Source organism: Xyrauchen texanus, chromosome 13, assembly GCF_025860055.1.
Source record: "Xyrauchen texanus isolate HMW12.3.18 chromosome 13, RBS_HiC_50CHRs, whole genome shotgun sequence".
Lineage (NCBI taxonomy): Eukaryota > Metazoa > Chordata > Actinopteri > Cypriniformes > Catostomidae > Xyrauchen > Xyrauchen texanus.
In genome coordinates this window covers 32980657-33004085 of record NC_068288.1, presented here as the reverse complement: position 1 = coordinate 33004085, position 23429 = coordinate 32980657, and the positions used below count along the sequence as shown (strand labels likewise).

The 23429-nt window shown below is 37.9% G+C and overlaps 1 protein-coding gene across 1 annotated transcript; it reads left to right on the top strand.

Moving 5' to 3' along the window:
• Positions 1 to 9262: 9262 nt before the first annotated feature.
• Positions 9263 to 15425, top strand: zgc:158846 (uncharacterized protein LOC100009654 homolog). The gene is made up of 9 exons (XM_052140319.1): positions 9263 to 9682; positions 11493 to 11701; positions 11814 to 11874; positions 11993 to 12088; positions 12419 to 12583; positions 12750 to 12875; positions 13182 to 13402; positions 14319 to 14362; positions 14783 to 15425. The coding sequence occupies exons 1-9, from the start codon at positions 9293 to 9295 to the stop codon at positions 15067 to 15069; spliced, it is 1599 nt and encodes a 532-aa protein (XP_051996279.1). The 5' UTR covers positions 9263 to 9292; the 3' UTR covers positions 15070 to 15425.
• Positions 15426 to 23429: the final 8004 nt, after the last annotated feature.

The following is a 23429-nucleotide window of genomic DNA, read 5'->3' as shown; positions in this document are numbered from 1 at the left end:
AGAAATACTGGCAACATTTTAAAGCTCATAGAAAGTAGGATTAATTAAATCAAGACACTAAAATCTATTTTTATCTATTCTTTAAAACAAGATTTGTTTTATATTTTATTTTATTTTATTTTAATTAATATCCTCCTTAAACATAAACACTGAATCACCCAAACATTTTAGCTGGTGATGTTTGACTGTGGAACATGAGGAAGCAGAGGACAGACACTGGAGGCATTAATAATAATAATGATGATGATAAAGAAGATAGCCTGTGATCTACCTGTTGCAGTCGGAAGTTAATGAATGGTCAGTGCCAATTTGTCTACATGCTAACTGTAATACATGGCAGAATTAAACTTTGTAGTGTTTTTGAATCTGAGGTATATCCTGTCAGATTTTGTTAACCAAGGCATAATTCAGTGCATCTGTTTTAACTGTATTTGCTTGATGAGAAAATAAACTATTTTCTGTAACAGATCACCTGATTTGGTTCAAAATGTGGAGTTGTTCTACATTGGAACATAGTCTGTTTTCCTATTAAGGAGGCAGTGTCCCTGTTTTTTATGTTTTTTTCTTATACTGTATATGATAAGAGCTACATTACTCATAACATTATTCAAATATGGTTTGTTTACATTCAGAAGGCATGATTAAATGTCTTTGAGAAAATATTGCTTTTCTCTTGACTTTATTTACATCTTGAGCTAATCAAAAAGTAATCTGATTACATTACTTTATTAATGAGGTAACTGGATTTAGTTACTGATTATTATTTTCACTAAGTAATCTGTATTTGTAATGGATTACATTTGAAAAGTAACTCTCTCAACCCTGATAGTTATGTAATATTCACTGCAATACTACTGCTACTACTACTAATAATAAATCAATTGTAATTGTATTGTATTTAAGTCATATCTCACATATGTGATGCAGCACTTTATTTCACAAGAATAACTCCAATGTTGTATTTTGGATTGTGCTGTGAAGTTCTGTATTAAAGCACATTATTTTATAAAAATAATACAACATTATGTTTTCATTTGATTAAAGTTTGAATTATTTCATTTAGTTAAACACTATTTTGATGATAAAATTGAAATAAACTGTTGATATGTAAGGTCTCAGGACATCCCCAATAAAAATAAATGGTTCACAGTTGTCCAGTTTACATTGAAGTACACTTTCATAACTTATTATTGTTGGTAAGTCATTAATAAATGGTTTATGGCTGCCCACTTTACGTTAAGGTACACTTTCATGGCTTATTCATTTTGATAAGTCATTAATACAGTAATGGTTCACGGGTAACTCAATAAACAGGCCATGGCTGTCAAGCTTGCATTATGGTACCTTTTTCATGGTGCTAAATAAGTTTGTAAATCCACCTTAAGACTAGTATTGCAAGGTAAAGATATTGTTACTTAATTAATAAATGACCAATAAAATGAAGGGAAATAAATAATAAATATATACTTTTGATACGTGAGAGAAATCGAAGTTGCAGGTACAAATTACTGCTGTGGTTGAGCATGAAAAACTGAAAGGTGTTTGGGTGAGACAGTCCAACTTTGATACAAAGGTTACCAGTCTGCCACCAACTCGACAAGCAAAGTGACATGAGTCAAGACATTAGAGATAGGAATGCAAATGCAACACTTTTTATTCTCTATATAGTAATCTATTTTTGCTGCATCATGACATAAATCATGAATTATGACATTTCATGATTTTAATTAATATAAGTAGGCCTATTAAGGGAAGCAAGATGGCATCTTAAGATTAGACACGTTTTTCAGGGAACTCCCATGACATTAGTTCAATTATCCTGTAAACTTATATTTGCATTAAGTGAAATCATTCTACATGTTTAAGTGGTAAGTGTGCCATGTACTTAGATCATTATTTTTCAAAAAGATCTGACAAAATGCCTAGAGCTAAGAAAACTGCTCCAAAGAGTCCTGCTAATGGCTATGATGAGCAATATGTTAATGTAGATGACTCGGACGTGAATGTTCGACTCAAACTTTACTCAGGCTGTAGACATATTGATTGATAACATCACAAAGTGATAGATGCAAAAGTGAATACTGTTCTAGCTGCGATAAATGAACAAACAGTTCAGCTCCAGGCTTTGTCAGAGTGAATAGGCCAGGTGGAAGAGCGAATTGCGGGTGTGGAGAATACAATGGAATCCTTGCAATCTGCGGTTGCTGATCTTCAAAAGAAAATTAACAAAATGTCATCGCACATTGGTGATCTGGAGAATCGAGGGTGCAGGTGTAATTTGCGTTTAGTCGGTTTGCCTGAGGGAACAGAAGGCAGTGAACTGGTGAATTTCTTTGAAAAGTGGCTGCCTGATTACCCACATTTACATTTATGCATTTGGCAGATGCTTTTTATCCAAAGCGACTTACAGTGCACTTATTACAGGGACAATCCCCCCGGAGCAACCTGGAGTTAAGTGCCTTGCTCAAGGGTCCAACAGTGGCATCTTGGTGGTGCTGGGGCTTGAACCCCCGACCTTCTGGTCAGTAACCCTGAGCCTCAACCACTGAGCCACCACTGCCCCTGATTACCTACAGAAGACAACTAAAGCAGGACGGATCAAACTTGATTGTGCTCATCGCTCTTTGGCACCAATACCGGGACCCAAACAGCGTCCCAGGCCCATCATCATTAAGTTTTATTACTTTATGGACAAACAATGTGTAATGAACGCAGCTCGGCATATTAGCACAGATTTCGGCAGGAGCGCTGACTCAGGACCAAGACTTCTTCAATGACTATTCGGCGATGGTGATTAAGAAACACAAGGCTTTCGATGATGTCAGAAAACGGCTACAGGAGATGAAGATAGAACATGCCCTGCTGTATCCTGCAGTCCAGATGCTGACAATCAACGGGACAGAGAAGCGCTTCTCACTGGAGGATATTGCTCCAATCATTGACAGTTTGGGTAAGGTATTCAAATTTTGCGGACAGTTGTTTGGCATATAAACAAAATAAGTCGCTGAGTGAATGAGTAACATGTTGCCGGAAGCCAAGTGAGGATGTGTTTATCCTATTGTGGCAGGGCGGAGGGCTGGGCCGGTTCGTGATTCCACACACCCGTCCACTAATCGGGCTAACTATCCCTCGAGAGGGATAAAGGCCAACCAAAAACTGCAGTGTGGCAGAGAGAGAGATTTACGGACAGCTGTCCGACACCTTTGTGTGTTTGTCTTTTTGTATAAGTTTCTTATTAAAATATTATTTATATTCTCAAACCGGTTCTCGCCTCCTCCTTTCCATTAATCCCTTAACACTGGTGGAGGAGGGATGTGCCACAGTAGAGTCCTCGCCACTACCATCCACCGCAATGGAGCAGCCGTGGCCATTCTCCATGGGACGGAGGAGCCCGGCAGCCAGAGAGCGGAGGTACGGCCACAGACCGCGAGGGGAGAAGGGGCTCCTAACCGACCGCCTGGAGTGGTCAGGGCCACTGCCATGGGCAGAGGTGAAATACCAGCCGCTGAAATGCGGTGGGGTCTGAGACCGCTGACCGCAAGCGGGGAGGGGCTCCTGGCGACCGCCTGGAGCGGGAGGACCGCTGCCATGGGCGGGGGAGACCCCTTCCATCCACCGGCTTCAGTGGCGGGTTTCCACGCCATGCAGGAACAAGGCCTGGAGGGAGGACAGAGTGAGAGGGGAGAGTGGAGTGGGAAGAGATGGGAGAAAATACAGAGAAATTGTCCATGGCTGCATGCCCATGGGTGGAAAAGCCCTCCTCCTCTCTCTCCTTCCCCTGTGCTTCCTCCCAAACTTTCAGTAGCCGGAACCTTTTTCTCTGTGTACGGATATGACGTGGCAATGATGTATGCAATTTCCCACTGTATGGGATTACAACTGGGGCTCGTAGACCAGTAGGCTTTGGAATGAAGACCAGGAGTCGAGGTGTCAATAAAATTAGTTGAATTTTACTAAAGAGAGTTGTTTGCAAAATCAAATGGCAGAAGTTAGCAGAACAAAAGCCAAAGACAGTTCGAAGACAGAAGAATCACAAACTAAACTCAGGTCCAAAAATGTCAATACTTATAGTTAGATACAACAAGTTGACGTTAATGCTATAGCTTCTAGAATTCTGATTGGTTACAAACATAGATAACTGTAGAACATTTCTGAACATGGTCATCGTATACATCGTTTATCTCATTGATTGTTGGCATGGCGCTTTAGTTCCGTATATAGGATCAAATGGTCTGAGTCAGGTCCTAGGCCACGGACAATCTTCTCACAATAGGCAGTAGTAGGTCTCTGAGGTCCAGTTGTCCACCTCTTGACTGCAATTTTCACTTCACTGTATTCCTGAAACAGAAATACCTTTGGAAATACACACAAACAGTTTCTCCCATTCAAGGTATTTTGCTACAAAGTTTCTGTTGGAGACTGGTCTTATCTTATTGGAATGTAAAACATAGAGATAACTGTACTTTCTGTATGTATGGTGTTGGGTCATGAAGACATTAGAGAAGCGGCCTATGTGACCTAGGCCTCTTAGTCAGGAGACACACTGCCTCCTAAAGCATAAAGACAGATATGGAATGGTCTCCAACTGCTTGTACGAGCATGACACCACAAAGAACATATATTAAGGTACTTAGAATAATAAATCATTAGCTCAAAAGGATATATCTGATGCAAATACTGATTAGTTCCACTACAATAATTCACTTAATCACATTAAGTTAAATGCTGATCAGTTTAAATTTTTTATTCACTCAAAGGAAATATATACAAGCGTCTACCCCTTCACAACGTAATCCGTCCTGACAGCTCTAAAATATAAATCATTATTATAGGTTTATCAAAGTGTATTTGGGTAAAGACATGGTTTGGAGGATGGACTTTAGTTGCACTCTGTCAATTTTTGGTTTAACATTTTGTTGTTTTTTATAAAAGAAAAATGTGACAGTGTAGCGTTAAGCATTTATAACATGAGTTTAATTTGGCTCACTTTTTGGCATGTAATTGTATGAAAGCCACCCTTTTTATTCATGTTGTTATAACTGCATATAAATGATTTATAATGCATTTATAAATTAGTTATTAGTCATGAATGAACCCCTTTACAAACCCTTTAAACAGGGAACCTTAATGTAAAGTGTTACCAAGTTGGGTATACATTAGATTTTTTAGATTTCTCTTAAATTGATCTTTAAAGACACAATTAATATAATGTATATATTGTATATATTATATATAATTGATATACTTAATACACATTAAAATATATAACCAATGTAAAATATAATACATTTTAACATGATTTAAATATCAAAGAGAAAGAAAAAAAAGAATAACAATAGTATAAGATTGTTAATACATGTTCATTTTCCCTCAGCAAGAGATGTAGACTAGAACAAAAATGTTGTTACCCTTTTTTTATTATCTTTTGACCTCTTTGAAGAAGAAGAAGAAGAAGTTTTATTTATATAGCGAATTTTCCAGAGCTCAAGGTCGCTTTACAATTTGTACATTTCAGAAAATATAAAAGATAAAAGATACAAGATACATATAAAAAAGGAAAAATGTTACTGAATGCGTACTGCAAATAGATACATTTTAAGCTGGGTATTGAAAGTGGATTGAGAAGAAATATTTTGAAGAGTAAGGGGTAATGTGTTCCATAGCTTAGGAGCAACAACACAGAATGACCTGTCAACTACAGTGGACAATCAAGATCTAGAACAGACAAAAGGCCAAGTTCAGAAGATCTAACCCTGGTAAAAAGATATATATAATTATTGTATTTTGTATTTCATATATATTTGTTTTTTCAATAGTACATTGCAAATATATTAACAAAGAATTGCACCATCTTTAAATATATAAAAAGTATATTAACATCATGCTTTTACCTATTTTCACAATAAAACTTTTAACACTTTAAAATAATTGTAATGTAGTATATTTTCTAAAAATATATTTTTAAAGTGAACTTACTTGAACTTTATTTTTAAATATATTTTTGTTATATTTTATACTGTATGCTCAAAACTATCATTGTCAAAAATAATTTATTTAATATCCTGAAGTTGAAGTATATTTTAAGTTAAATTTGAGTGTAATTTTTAAGTTTACCTATTCATGCTTGGATTTCACTTCATTACTTGGACATTTCTTTCAGAAAGTGTTCAAATGTATGACTAATGCATTTTTTTTATTAGTAAATACTGTTATTTACTAGTAAGTGTGCATTTTTTAGTATTTGGAATTAGCCAAAAGTATAACGGAGCATATATTAGCGCAAAAATAATATATTCATGTTGTTTTGCTTGTATGTTTGGAAGACACTCATAATACATTTGTAATGTACTTATAACACAATTAAGGTACACTTTAATTTCAATAATCCAGCATGTAATTAGTCCCTACACAGGCATATACCTAAAGTGTAGGCTACTATATATACTTGAAGTTGTTCCACTTTAACACAAAAAAGTACACTAAATACACTTTAAATTGTGCTTTACTGCAATTAAATTACAACTAAAATATACTTTAAAATAAATCAAAATTAGCTGTTCCAAAATAGCAAACTTCAAGTTAACTAATCATTAACACACTATTGATCATTAGTCTGTCTGCAAGTATACTGAAGTATGCCAAAATATAATATACTTAGCATATTTATTTTTCACAATGGAAGAGACAGAGTAGGCAAATAAAGGTGAAGTAGATCAGACAATTAAACCGGAGCAAGTCCATTTACAGCCTTAAATGTTAGGAGGAGTATCTTAAATTGAATACGGAATACAACAGGTAGCCATTGGAGATCATGCAGAGGAGGGGTGATGTGGGCTGAGCGGTGAGGACTCTTGCATTTGCATTTTGGACATAATGTCTAGCAATGTTTTTAAAAAGCCGATAGACAAGGCATTACAATAATCAAAGCATGATGTGATCAGCATGTACCAAGATTTCAGCATCAGCCAGAGTCTTTGGGTAACTGAAAATTAATTCCTGCCTGTAGATGTAACGACTGAGCAGCGAAGGCAGACGAGAAGATGCGGATCCAGATGCAGCTTAAGTTTATTAAAGAAGTCAACCGAATAAACACAAAGGAAAACCCTCAATGGGGAAACAAACATAAAACAGAGAACATGGGCAGGGACAGCATACCAGGCTAAACAACATTCAACGATAGACAAGGACTGAACAAAGAACCAGGGTATAAATACATGAACATGGGAAAAAGGGGCCAATGAACAAACAGAACTCAAACAAGATAACAAGGGGATAAACAGAAACCAAATGGCAAATTAACGAGGGCAGGTGAAAACAATGAACGGAGAACACGAACGCTAACAGGGAGACTGTGGAGCTACAAAAGGGACAAAAGTGAAAACTAAGGAATTACAAAAGTGACAAAAATGGTAAACAAAGGGCAACGGTGAAACAAGACAAGGTATACATAACAGTAGACCTTTATGATGAAAAGATTACTTGACTTTTTATGGTGAAAGTATAACAACCTCTTACCCATAAATCAGTTCTGAAAGTAATGGACATGGCACACCTACATACACACCACATAATGTCTCATAGTTTTGTATTAACTTTTAACATTGTTAGGCATGTTTTCCTTTTCCTTTATATTTACACCTCTGGTGAAGTTGCCGATAATAAGAGGGACTACAAACCTGTCTGTCCTTTTTTATGGTTCATAGTTGAAGGATCACAAATCTTGAAGAAAAGGGAAGTTCATGTTCATATAATATGTAAGGCCAATGGACACAATGCACATTCATATAATATGTAGGTCACAATGGTCCTCGCCTGTTCAAGCTTCAGCACTTAAAAATAATGAAAAGTATGTATATAAAACTGAATTGAGTGGGCCTTGAAGATCCTGTGCATCAATATCTCTTTATTGCAAACTTTTTTTTTAGCAAATTAAGCAAAGAATTCCCCATATTCCCCTATTGTCCTGGTTCTACTTAAATTGTTTTTAAATACAATTGAAGGATGATGTGTTGCACTTATTAAGCACAGTGATTTTGAGCAAATGTGGTAAGCCCTATGTTGTCTTGAATAGTAATGAGTTGTGTATTATATTGCAGTACACTATGATGTGGTATCACATTGAAAGGCTTGGCTGTAATAGAATGACTGCAACCCAGCCAGCAATAAAAGCACAGCTGTTAAAAGTCTTGGAACATTATCTTTACAGCAATATGGGAGCTGGGGGTTAGCCCATGATAATTTCCTCCAGATAAGTACAATATACCTTTAACTTGTTGAACACTAACCAATGGGATGTTTGGATGGGGAGAGATTGATTTAGCATTTGTAAATAGTGGGGGAATGTCAATCAATGAGTTGGGACAAGTTCAAGACTGCAATGCAGGGCCCACCCTGAGTTGTGAAATCTCATACACATACAATTTTATGTACTATACATGGGCAAACAAACACACACTCATGAAATGGAGGACCTTTTTATGTTGTGCAATTATAGGATTTTTCTCTATTTGACTCTCTTTTGATTCTCGTGTGTGTGTGTTTTTCCAATGTGAAAGTACTTCGATCACAGCTTTATATGCAGAGACAACTACAGGTAAGCCAGTCAGGCTGATTCCCCTGAAAAGTGTAAAGATTTCGGCTCTGTGGTGCTATCAAAATATTGCTCTTTTTTCTTGAGCATCCTAATCAGCCTAACACAGCAACAACAACCAGTGGCAAACGTTTGTGGCAGGACTATCCAACCATTTTTTGTCTGTTTGTCAGACTAAGAGCAGACAGAGGATTGTTCAGGAAACCTATTGGAAAGCAGCCATTATTTTGTGGTTCTGCTTTGTGACACTTGTGGCTTAGAAATTACACATTTTGGCTTTAATTTTTGACATATAATTTTATGACTGACCTTTGATTTCACTAACTGGTAGATCTCAATGCCTCAAGAAGCCTTGGCTTGGATCCAGTACTCACATATCAGTTAATGTTTCAAAGTAAAGATTTTCTTCACGATATCTTAGTATGTTCTAACTTAATCATGAAAGTAATTATATGAGTTTTGGAGAATTCTAAGCATGTGCCCTATGTTCAGAGATCGAAGTAAGACAGTTAATGTATAACACTGGGATTGTTCTTGCAACATTCCCTATAGCCCCTATGCATATCTTGAATATTGTTTCTCAACCAATAAGCTGGCCTTGAGCCACTCCCTGACGTATATATAAGAGTTTCAGAGACTGTCTCTCATCCCATCCCATCGCATCCCATCATCTCAACTTTCTGTTAGTTCCGTTATCCAGAGATGTTGAGCATGAAGAAAACTGTGAGGTCCTACAGCAGTCAGTCCTCAGTGGGTGTGAGCAACAAAAGCTTCTCCTCACGGAGCTCCTTTGGGAGCATCTCCAGTGGAGCAGGGGTTGCTGGTCAGGGTTTTAAGGTTGTTGGTGGGTACAAATCAAGTTCTGGAATTTATGGAGGTGGTCTGGAGTTTGGGTATGGGATGGGGATGGTGACAAGAGAGGGTTGGGGCTCTGCTCCAAGCATTTACCCTCCGATTACAGCTGTAAAGGTCAATGAAAGTCTCCTAGCACCTCTGAACCTGGAGATTGACCCTAACATCCAAGCCATCAGGACTGAAGAGAAAGAACAGATCAAGACACTCAACAATCGTTTTGCTTCATTCATTGACAGAGTAAGTCTTTCACTTTTTTTTCCACATCTCTTCCAGAATCCTCATGAATATTGTTTGTAAATTTGATTGGTTAATCATTTATTTGAACCAATTTGTTTACATGAAGTGTCCAAATGAACATAATCACTTAAATTAATTGGACCTAATTGGATTCCCAATGCTACTTATCAGTGAATCGGTGAATTGTTTATTTCAATCAGTTCATTTACATGAACTGTCCAAACAAATCGAATCACAGTGATTTGGACTTTCTGATGATGCGTGGTGTGATGCTGTTAGTTAATCCCCAATACTGCTTGTGTGTAACAACAGTAGATGCCTACACCCAGCCCAATCATCGTTATTGCAAATGCCTCTTCATTTTATGCCTGATATGTCCATTATCTTTGGCTCTAAAGTGTACTTTTCCAGTGTTTGAAAAGTATTGCACACATAATAGCCATGTCAAATCTAAAGGACATTTTCTTCTAATTTTAGAGTTTTCTTTGTCATAATCTTGTGTCTAAATGTCAGAAAAAATTACACTCTTTTGACCTTTTAATGTCAGAGAAATGAGCAAGATGCTTCTGCACATTTATCCCTGGATCATTATATGAAAGTGAAGTTTTATATTTATTTATATTTATAAAGAAATATGATTATTATAAAGGAAAAATGACACAGGCTGTTTGCAAGGTTTGGCTATAATATGGTTGGTTTTATCACTCATGAACTTTTTATCATAAGTTGTCAAACAGGCAAGCACAGATATCAACACTCAGCATACAAATCTTAATGATGGTGACAGTTAACAAACACTGTAGATGAAAAAATATAGAAGATCATTGCAATTCTAAAACACAGCACTGCAATATTACAGTAATTTCTTGGTCCTGTTCACTGTGAAGTCACAGTATAAAGTTGTCTTATAATTGTACTAAATTGTCAAAATACTATTGTAAAATATACTGTGAAAGTCATGCAACTAGGAGCCAGGAATTTACTGTAAACTCACACTAAAAGTTTTTTTTACAGTGTATAGGCTTATGTTTTTGGCCATTTAGACCTAAGTAGTTATTTCACAATATTCATAATAAGCTTTTTATAATTCCATCCACACATCATTTTGCTTTTACATTGTGGTGTTGAACTGTAGACGATACAAGAAGAGTTTCTGTTTGCAATGACCAAAAATGGAAAAGTTTAACTCTCTAAAATAAAATAACATTTAGTATGCTAAATCTCCTCCATCATCTGTTTTTATTGCTACAATTTTATTTACCTCTCAATGATTCCTCACAATTTGGTAATTCCCCAGAAAACGTTTTTTTTTTATGAGGACCAGACAATGTTCACTCTGTAATAAACACACCTTTTTATGTTTGCCAATATTAGTTTGCTATCAGGTACAAAGATCTCTCCCATACAGGCTTTATTAGAAACACCCACACAGACACAAACAGTCTGTGAGCATATGCACAAACACATGCACACAAAGCTGTCTCTGAAACTACATAATCTCGTAAAATAAAGGACAATGAGAGGAAAACTCATTCCCCACACTTTTCCAGAATTGTCTATAAAAGTAAATGGAATCAAAATATATGACATAGTCTGAAAAATGGGCAGTTGACATACATGACATGTGTCTTGAGGTGTGACATGGCCTTCTTCATGTAAAACTACATTGTTTAACTCTTTAATTCAAAAATGTATTTCTTTATATTATTATCCAACTATTCACCAAAACTCTTTTTTATGTTGATAATTATCTATGATGTATGTAGCTTATTTACAGTATATTCTCTCTATCATTGTTGTCTTTCCCCAGGTATGTTTCCTGGAACAGCAAAACAAGATGCTGGAGACCAAATGGAGTCTCTTGCAGGAACAGACCAACAGCCAATCCAGCATTGATGTTATGTTTGAGAACTACATTGCAAAAATGCACAGACAGCTGGACGGACTAGGCAATGAGAAGCTCCATCTGGAGTCTGGCCTGCGTGACATTACCAGCCTGATTGAAAACTTAAAGAGCAAGTGAGAACATTAGAAATGTCTGTGCTGTATCTTAGTGTAACTTATTTGTATGTTTTCACATTAAAGTGAACATTCCCACACATTCCAAAAAATATTGTACATTCCTTCTCAGGTATGAAGATGAAATTAACAAGCGGAATGAAAGTGACAACAACTTTGTGCTCCTTAAAAAGGTTTGCATATTTACAGTAGTTTAAAAGTATATTCAGATTAAATCATGTTTACTGACGTTTTTCCCCACCCAAGTTCAAAATGTATGCATGTGTGTGTTTGTGTGTGTGTGTATGTTAGGATACTGATAGTGCATACCTGAATAAAGTGGGGTTGGAATGTAAACTGGACAACCTAACAGATGAGCTTAACTTCCTAAGGCAGATTTATGAGGAGGTATAATTCAGTCCCTTCACAACTCAAAATCACAAATAAATATTTCCCTGCATTGATACAGGCTCACGCAATACACTTCACAATTTTTGGCATATACATATAGTTATAAATCATATCTCTTAAGAGCTCAAAACTCTGAACTCTTACAGCAAAAAAACATGAATGTGCAAAGCATTTTAAATTTGTTTAAAATATATTTGAAATGGTTATCAATGCAAACCTACAAAAATGGTTCTTTGAACACAGTGTATATTGGTGGTGAAGGGATGAACATGATTTACTTTAAGCATTATAAGTAACTCCAGGGTTACCCTTGTTCCATATGTATAGGACCTACATGAGCTCCGGTCACAGATCAAGGACACATCAGTTACTGTGGAGATGGACAACAGGAGAAATCTGGACATGGATTCAATTGTGGCAGAAGTTCGTGCTCAGTATGAGGAGATTGCCAACCGCAACCGTGCCGATGCAGAGAGCTGGTACAAACAGAAGGTGTACTTCCCTTTGTTATACCTTGCCTGGATATGTGTGTTAATATTTAATTATCTACAGTCCTGCTGACATGATTGATTTAGTATTGTAGTGTATTCTCAAATTAATTGTGTTATGTGGTGTGTGTATACGTCTGTGGCTGTGCATGTGTCCTCTATGATTTTAGTATGAAGAAATGCAGTTGTCGACCATCAAACATGGGGATAACTTAAAAATCACAAAAGCTGAAATTGCAGAATACAATCGTAACATTTCCCGAATACAGTCCGAAATGGAAATGATTAAAGGCCAGGTAAGGACTTTTGAAGGGACTTATGCTCACTATTCAAGGTGATACGTAAAAATGTTTGCCTTGATTATCGAATTAGTAATACTAAATTGAATGAAATAAAAAATGAATAATATTTCGAACATATGCTTTTAAAATGTCGACAAACAAAGCCCATCATATAGATATTTTTGGTGTCATTTGACAAGAATGATGAAAACATTCAGTAAATCTAATAATACGCTCACTATATGAGTTCGTTTTAAATTGATCACAAGATACTGAGCATGTGGGAGTGTTGTCAACTTTTGTCTACTCTAATTGTTTTAGCATTCAAACCACAAGGCTCAGATCACTGAGGCAGAGGAGCATGGTGAGCTAGCTGTACGAGATGCGAAACAGCGCATCCAAATGCTCGAGGCAGCTCTTCTGAGAGCAAAACAGGATATGGCTCACCAGGTACGCGAGTACCAATCATTAATGAACATCAAACTTGCCCTGGACATTGAGATCGCCACCTATAGGAAACTCCTGGAAGGCGAGGAGAGCAGGTAGGTGTAGGTTAAAGTGATGGTTCGCCCAAAAATGAAAATTCTCTCATCATTTACTCAACCTCATGCAATCCAGATGTGTATGACTTTGGGTTTGCATGTGTTTTTTCAGCAGAACACAAATTACAATTTTTAGAAGAATATCTCAGCCTAATAGTTCTGTAGAGTTCAAGTGAATGGTGAACAGAAATTTGAATATCCAAAAATCTCATAAAGCCAGCAAAAGAGTCCATACAACTCCACTTTTAAATCCATGTCTTCTGAAGAGAAATAATCGGTGTGGGTGAGAAACATTCCTTTTTTTTTTTTTTTTTTACTATAAATCTCCAAATATGACCAGCTCTGATCAGTAGGTGGTGAAATGCACAAATAATACAAATCGCCAAAAAACAAAAGAAGAAGAATGTGGAAGTGGATATTTTTAGTAATAAAGGACTTTATCTGAGAAATATTTATCTGTTTCTCACCTACACCAACCATATCCCTTCAGAAGATATTAATTTAACAAATCGAGTCTTATGGATTACGGTATGGTTTTATGCTGCCTTTATATGCTTTTTGGCGATCCAAAGTTCTGGCCACCATTCACTTGCATTATATGAACCTACAGTGCTAAGATACCCTTCTAAGATTTTCATTTGTGTTTTGCAGAAGTAAGAAAGTCATACACATTTGGGATGGCATGAGGTTGAGTAAATTATGAGAGACTGTTCATTTTTAGGTGAACTATCCCTTTAAGACTTAAGTGTTTTTATGACAACTGAAACAACTAGGAAACTTTAAGAAAAGAAAATCAGGATGGATTCTGATGCAAGTCTTTGTGCAAGAGTTAGACTTTCAGTGTTATGTGTACAGTCAGTGTAAATATCCCTTAAAACCACTAGAATTAATAAGGTTATGTAATGTTCCTTCACAGGCTGTATGGTAGATTCCAGAATCTTTCCATCTCTAAACAGAAATGTAAGTTCCTTTATACATTTTAAAGCATTTCTCTTTGCACATATTTTTTCCAAAATCAGATGTTTTAATCAACATCAAGATGTTAGGTTAAAAGGAATGTATATGGAAAATATTTTACTTATTGTGACTGGTCATATTTCTTTGAACTTTTTCAAAAAAATTTCATCAACTTTGGCCTTCGCTTGTTCATTTAGTATGCTGTGAAAATGAACTTTTAACAGTACAAATGATCCATGTAGTTTCTCAAAATGTTAAAACAGCATAATTATAAAAGCATTAGCAAAATGATGTTTTAAAAAGTTTTAGATGGAGTATAGCATTTCACACAACATGGCATGTCATCTACCCACACGTACATGTGTGCTGCAAGTTTGCATTTAAACTTCATTAGCGCCAATGCTATTACTTTATTTTTCTCAGCCTTCAGCTATGACCTTGAAAGCAGCCACCTTAAAAGTGTCTCATCCCAAAGTGTTGGGAAAGATGTTCTTGACACAGGCCTGGTGAAGAAGGAAGTCATGATGACTGAGCGTGACAGTGGCATCGTGGCAAATGAGAGTTATAAAGCTGCCACATTCACCAGCACCGCCACAATCACCAAAAGCACAAAGACCAGCATCATCACCAACGAGACCAATAAATTGGTAGCTACAGAGAGCAATGTGGAAGTTATGGAAAAGTCTGCAGAAGAGGATATTTTTGAATGACTGATGAATAGATGAATAGACTGTTCTGTGCACAAGGCCATTGCTTGAAATTACTGGGCAAGGAGAGTGTCCACTGTGTAAGGCATGGCAGACCAAAATGTTTTACATAGTATGTGAATAGTAAGTTTCCAAAAAAAATAAAAATAAAATAAAATAATATATATATATTATAGCTTCTATAGCTCCCCTGTCGATGGCCCTGTGCACTGCAAAATCTTGTTTAATCCCTTGATTATTTCTTGTGCTCTTAAACTAATAAAAGTATTAAATGTCAGTCAAGTCAAATAGAGAAAAATCTTTATGCACTATATGTTGATCACTGTTATTTTCACTACAGAATATAGTCTCATAAACTGAATGCAAAAACAGATTACCTTGTTTGTTTGTTTTATTCACATTTTGAAATCTTTTAGCTTTATAATATGCACCCAAAATGCATCTCTGCGTAAGCATCTTTAATGGGAGTCTGTGCAAGGCACGGTTCAGAACTCGCAGGTCAAAGACTGGCCGCAACCAGTCACCTTTTTTGGGTACGATGAAGTAGGGGCTGTAAAACCCCTTAATCATCTCGGCTGAAGGGACAGGCTCAATCGCATCCTTCCGTAGAAGGGTGGCGATCTCCGCGTGCAAGGTAGTGGCATTCTCTCATCTCAGCGCAGTGAAGCGGACGCCGTTGAACCTGGGTGGGCACTTGGTGAACTGAATCTCATAGCCGAGTCGGACGGTCCTGATCAACCAGCGTGACGGGTTGGGGAGCGCGAGCCATGCCCCCAAGCTCCGTGCGAGAGGGACCAAAGGGACTACCGCTTCGGACGTCCTACTGAACGGGTCCTCGCGACGGGGCGGCGCCCGAGGTCATCAAAGCACTTTCCTGGCTCCTTTTGACCGCTCCCAGAAAAGCCTGGGATGGGAGAGGAAGATCTTCGTCCTCGAAGCCCGTGGAGACCATCACATCGGGGGTGGGATTGTGCCACGGCTGGGCGTGCGGAAGCAGGGGGCCCGGTTCCGGGGCTCCGTACCTGCCAAAGAGAGCTGGTGGTCGGCAGAGACCGGAAATAGAGCCCAGGGAATGAGGAAACTGCCCTTTTATGGAAACGGGCAAAACAAAAGTAAACTGAAACCAAGGATTCTCCAGCGGGGGAGGGAGTGGTTTGCTTACTAACTCCCGTAGTGCAGTTTCCTGAGTCCCAGTGCTGCCCGTCTCAGGGGCGCCAGCTCCGTGTCAGCCTGCGACTGAGCAACCGTACCCGAGGGTGGGAGTCCAGCCGAGTCATCAGCTTCAGACATGACAAGCCCACTCTCCGATACAGCAATCGATAACTCATCTTTGTCATGAGACCCGAACGAGATCGCGGGTCCGGCGTAAGACGGACCGGCAGCCTCGATCCAGAGCTCGGTCTGAGCAAACGTGCATGACGGGGAATGGGAGGTCCGAGGGGGAATACCCGGTGGAGAGGGTCCCATTGATGTCCCCATGTCGCCCCCAGTGCTAACCGACCCCACCTCATACCAAGTAGGTAGAAGGACCGAGTCGGGGAGCTGCTGGGGTGGCTTGCCCTCTAATGAAGGCGAGCCGTGACCGCAATTTAGCCATGGTCATGTCCTCGCAATGAGGGCATGAACCATCCACGAACACTGACTCTGCGTGGGTAGCACCCAGGCACGTAACGCAGCGATCGTGGCCGTCATAAGTGGAGAGAAATCGACCGCAACCAGGAACAAACGAAAGGGCATCTTGAAAAAGACGCTTTCGTTTGTGCCACTCTTTTAGAGAAATATAAACTCTTTTAGTGATTTAAATAAATCACTAAAAGAGTTTATATTTCTCTAAAAGAGTGGCACAAACGGTGTAGAGCAGGAAGGGCTCTGCTGTACTGCCGAAGCTCCCAGGGGTGTTGCTCGACACAACCGTAGGAGAACCGCTGCAATGCACCGTAGATCCAGCAGTTTTCAGCAGAGGAGAGATGAATGGAATGGCAGGAAGAATTCAGCTCAGTGAATGTGTCTGCTTGGCTCCGAAGAAGAAATCTGAATGTGTGTTTGCAGCACACTCCTTTTATATCCGTATGTCTGGGGGAGTGGCATGCAAATCCCACAAGCCAATTCCCACTGGCCTTTTCTCAAAGATCAGAGATGTCTGGGCTCCCAAGGGTGACCCCTAGTGTCAACTCATCGACACAAGGGCGAGTGAGTGACAGATAGGTAACTAAGTATAACAGATCTTGAACAGTCTTTTAAAAAATAAGAATTTAGATGGTGACAGTGCACATTATTTAGAGACTTGGTTAAGACTGCTATAAAATAGTTATACACAAAATAGCAGGGCAACAGGACAAGAATATAAAAATAAACAGAAACTTGACAAAATGTTGATTCAGACTACAGTAATGAAACAGATTTATTTACTTTCTTTTCTTAGCTCATGTTTTAGAAAACACATAGTCTTGTAGGTCTACACATGTAAGCACACATTAATATTGATAAAAGACTTAAATAGTGAGTGACATAAGCTTTTCCTAAATAAACCAAAGATGTATTTCCAAGCATACTGCCAACTATGCAGGTGTAACATATCACATGATGGATATCTGCAGTGCTGGGTAGTAATGGATCACATGTAATCTGGATTATGTAATCAAATTACAAATATCAAGTACTTGCAACTGGATTACATTACACTTTAAATACTCATAATCAGACTAAAATTTATTTTTATAGATTACATGATTACATATTAACAAGGCAAAGGTAGAAAATTGTTGATAATTTAATGATCATTTTAATCATTCTCTTTTGTCAATCTTTTACATTTTTCATTCTAAACCAGCACACCACTAATATACGTTCGGTAAATCTTCAAGTGTTTTTGGAAGAGAGGGGGAGGGTTGTGTGCATTACGCTCAGAACTGACACTCACTACTAGCCAGCCAGATGAAGATGGGGCTGTCTACCTCAGCGTTATACTGGATCTATAAAGATAATTGTATTTTTAAGAATTAAATTACACCAGTGGTGTGCAGCTACCACATTGCATTGAATTGCTTCAAAGGATCTAGTGGATGCCATCTCTAAGGGTCCTGCCCACAGGGTACACAATAGTTCAACCACAAAATGTGCAGAAATATGAAACAAAGCCCATCACTCTGATGCAGTTGCTTGTGTGAATCGCTGTGACTGTTGTTTTACGATATGTAACGATTAAAGCACTTATTAAAAAGAGCTTTGTTTGTGAGGCTGTTGTTGTTGTTAATAACAAAGAATGGAATACATTTTCTTCCTCTATACTTTCACATTAAAATTATTATCCTACTGAAATGCATGTGACATAAAATAAAATAGAATTAGGTTGAAAGTAATCCTAAATTAATCCAATGGTAATCAGATTAGATTATCCTAAAAATTTTATCTACAAGATTATTTTACTGATTCCATTTTTTTATGTAATTTGTAATCACTACCGGATTATAATTCACAAGTAATCTGCCCAGCACTGGAGATATTTAGTGGTTATACTCACATTTATGACAGCGTCTCCTCCTCTGGCAAACACTGCCCTGGAAAGTTAGGGTATCTAGATTCCACACCTATCAACTGCAGTAAAACACAAACTACTCAAACCAGATTAAGCTAATTCATTGCAATCATTTCAACAAAACCAAACTTAATTAGTCGGCATTCACCTTGTAGCACATGTAACAATTACAACTGATCTCCAAACAAAAATATAAATACAAATTAATAATATATATATTTTTTAGAATTGTTATAGAATCAATCCATTGCATTTCTATTACATATCTTTTAATTGATAATAAATATGTATTTTACTTCATATATGTACCCATGTTATGGATTTCACCAAACGTAACCAGAGCCTCAGACACAGAGATACAATCTGCAAGTCCTTGCTTTGGGGACAAGTCAGTCACATTAGGCCAGTGCACTGGAATTTCTCAAGAATTGCCACAACATGCACACAGCCATTATGTTCTGCTTTTCATACATCTACTGATCCCAGCTGTGGTGAGGTTAATTAATACTGCGAGGAGTCTAAACAGCAATTATGGCATTGTTTTCTGCCACTTGTTATACAAGATGTACAGTAGAGTGAGTTTAAAGGTAGGCTAAGAGAAAGAATTTTACCCTTGAGAATACCACACATAGCAACAACTGGGTTGATGCTTCTTTGTAGTGATAAATGTTGACATGTTTGCCTCAGGTGTTTTACCCTGATCCCTCATGACCAAACCTTAAACACTCCCAACTAACCTGTCCCCTACGATTCATATCTTCCCTCCCCAACCCTGTTTGCAACACGTTTTTTTGGAATCCATTCTAGTAATCTAGTAGTTTTATTTTCTCATTTGACCCTTAATCCTCTATGTTTTAAATTGATCTAAAACACCCTCTTTCTCCCTCTCTGTCAGTCTGTCTTCCTGCTTCTGTGCAGGTCTGAACAGGTCGGTACCTTATTATATATACAGGTAGAAACTCAAGGGATTAACTTCCCTTGAGATGATGTTCAGGTCTCTCCATAACCCTCATAACGCTACTTATCATATACAAGGTCAAAGATTCCTCCTGAATTCCAGGACATGATATTTCTGTACATTGAAAAAGGCTGGTAGGCTGAAACATTACTTAATAAAAAAGCTGGTATTTTGAGTATTTTGGTATTTTGAAACAGGCTTGGTTTTTCAGCTCAACGTAAACAAATGCACACATCAATACTGCTGCATGCGTCTCTCTCCAGTGACTCAAATCCGTTTAGGTTTTTGTAGTCTGAACAGTACAAATACATATTAAATCAGATTTTTACAAGCTTCCTCCAAACCACATTTGTAGGTGGTTTCGAATCCACATAAAATCTGATTTTACCTAATGCGTCTCAGTATAAACAGTCCGTTTGTTTTTTTTAATGTCATTTGCTGTGCGTGACGGTTTTATACATCAGATTTTGCGACGAGAAAACATACTGTGCTCTGAATGGCATAGATAATGCTTTAACAGGGCACATCAAATTTAATACAATAATGATGGCCAAGCAGTAGGTTCGTTGCAAACAGAATTTTAAATAAAAACAACTTCAAAAGTTAGTTCAGCCTGTTTTATCACATATTTCAGCCCTACAAAACTCTCACAGTGGAAGGTAAACAGATCATCACTTCTGAATGGAACCCATTTGCCATTTATATGTCACAAGGCATGCAAAACACTGCAAACCTCAAATTCTAACACAGACATTGGGTTAACTTACCCAAAGATATGCGCTAAGGTGCAGTAACCCATACCGGTTGTGAGAAACCACAACACAATAAAGTATTGAATGTCACTTGAATACGGGACGCTTGAGCATTTTATCACAGGATGCAGGTCCTCGTCTCACCATCTGACCTTTTCATGATTTAATACAGGACACAAAGCCTTCAATACAGGATGTTTCGATCTCTGCTAAAATATAGGACCCCAAGATAAAAGGCATCCCAAACGAGACGTCATAATTTCAGCCAAAATACAGGATGTAAAATGGGCAGCAACAACACAAGCAGCAACAAACATTGCATATGCTACCTCTTCCATTTTTAAGCCGTTGTCTGTGAAGAATGTTAATATTTTTATGAACAGAAAAAAATCTGATCTGGCCAATATAACTTGCAGTTTGAACAGTCACTCCAAAAAAATTGGATTTGAGGAAAAATCTGATTTTTCCTGCAGTGTGAAAAATGCATGATGCATGAAGAATGTAGGACATGCTGCAGCTGCACAATTAGACATACATATAATTCCCTTGAACCAGGCCTAGATAGGTGGTGCTGGTGAGGAGGAGGGTTTTAGAGAATAAGCAATTGGATTGACTAATAGATTATATCAAACCATGTAGATTTCCATGGCTGAACTTAAAATCGTTATAACTGTACCTGTAGAAGTGATACGCAACATAAAATTGGACGAAAAACATTAAGCATGTTACATAATGTGAAATGTTCTTTAAAATAAGTACCCAGTGATAACTTAACGTCAACATGAAATCCTTGATATCTACAACAGAGTATCTTCTGTTGTAGACAGCAAGCCAAACCTGCTTACCTCTTTCCTATCATGCAGATAGATAAAATATAGGACCCCAAGATAAAAGGCATCCCAAACGAGACGTCATAATTTCAGCCAAAATACAGGATGTAAAATGGGCAGCAACAACACAAGCAGCAACAAACATTGCATATGCTACCTCTTCCATTTTTAAGCCGTTGTCTGTGAAGAATGTTAATATTTTTATGAACAGAAAAAAATCTGATCTGGCCAATATAACTTGCAGTCACTCCAAAAAATTGGATTTGAGGAAAAATCAGATTTTTCCTGCAGTGTGAAAAATGCATGATGCATGAAGAATGTAGGACATGCTGCAGCTGCACAATTAGACATACATATAATTCCCTTGAACCAGGACTAGATATGATGGTGCTGGTGAGGAGGAGGGTTTTAGAGAATAAGCAATTGGCTTGACTAACAGATTATACACTCACCTAAAGGATTATTAGGAACACCATACTAATACTGTGTTTGACCCCTTTTCGCCTTCAGAACTGCCTTAATTCTATGTGGCATTGATTCAACAAGGTGCTGAAAGCATTCTTTAGAAATGTTGGCCCATATTGATAGGATAGCATCTTGCAGTTGATGGAGATTTGTGGGATGCACATCCAGGGCACGAAGCTCCCGTTCCACCACATCCCAAAGATGCTCTATTGGGTTGAGATCTGGTGACTGTGGGGGCCATTTTAGTACAGTGAACTCATTGTCATGTTCAAGAAACCAATTTGAAATGATTCGAGCTTTGTGACATGGTGCATAATCCTGCTGGAAGTAGCCATCAGAGGATGGGTACATGGTGGCCATAAAGGGATGGACATGGTCAGAAACAATGCTCAGGTAGGCCGTGGCATTTAAACGATGCCCAATTGGCACTAAGGGGCCTAAAGTGTGCCAAGAAAACATCCCCCACACCATTACACCACCACCAGCAGCCTGCACAGTGGTAACAAGGCATGATGGATCCATGTTCTCATTCTGTTTACGCCAAATTCTGACTCTACCATCTGAATGTCTCAACAGAAGTCGAGACTCATCAGACCAGGCAACATTTTTCCAGTCTTCAACTGTCCAATTTTAGTGAGCTCTTGCAAATTGTAGCCTCTTTTTCCTATTTGTAGTGGAGATGAGTGGTACCCGGTGGGGTCTTCTGTTGTTGTAGCCCATTCGCCTCAAGGTTGTGCGTGTTGTGGCTTCACAAATGCTTTGCTGCATACCTCGGTTGTAACGAGTGGTTATTTCAGGCAAAGTTGCTCTTCTATCAGCTTGAATCAGTCGGCCCATTCTCCTCTGACCTCTAGCATCAACAAGGCATTTTCGCCCACAGGACTGCCCAAAACCTGCTTACCTCTTTCTTATCATGCAGATAGATCATCTGTGAAACACAAACACAGAAAAAGGCTTGAAGAAGCCTTATCAAGGGCAGCAGTGCTATGTGAAAATGAATAAAACTGGGATAAACCTACTTTGCTATTCACTACATGTTTATATGTCATGTCTATTGTTCCAATAGTCTGCACACTAGAAGTACTTGACAGAGTAAATATGTTTATGTGAGGTCTGTTATGGTCCCACAGCTCTCAGTAGTATTTGTTTGTGTTTGTGTGTGTAAGAGAGAGAAAGAGAGAGGAGTGAGGTGTGGTGGGGAGGTGTGTTTAGTGTGAGGGGGCCCTCATCAAAGTTTTGACAGAACCTGTTTCTCAGAGTACAACAAACACCTTTATACATTTTACTTCTCCAGCCACCTCTTGAAAGACCGCACACACACTTTTATTCATTTGCAGAATGTTCACTGAAGTGGTATTTTATTCCTTTGGCCACATGACAGTGCAGAGACTACTATTGGTCTCTTGATATTGCAGTTCACTGTGAGATCACAGTGTCTGATTGCACAAAAGAAGCCTATAAATACAATGTAAAATAAGATATAAATAAAATAAGGTGCTAGTAACAGCAACAGAAATAATAATATACAATAACAAAGTAAAACAAGAAAAGACATACAACAAGACATTCATAAACAATAACAATATTCAAATACAATAAGAATTTGAAAATGCTATTTGAAAATGCATTCAAAATACTGAGGAGTATTCATGACAAAAAAAACATGCATACAATGCATTAATCATTATGCTGTATTCATATTTCACAATAAAAATGTCATTGCTAATTTTCTGTTTTCTTCAGTAGAAAAACGTATTTATTCTATTTATTTGGTTTTAAATTTGCTCTCTTACACCATCTTTGCCATGTTAAAGGGTCTTGAA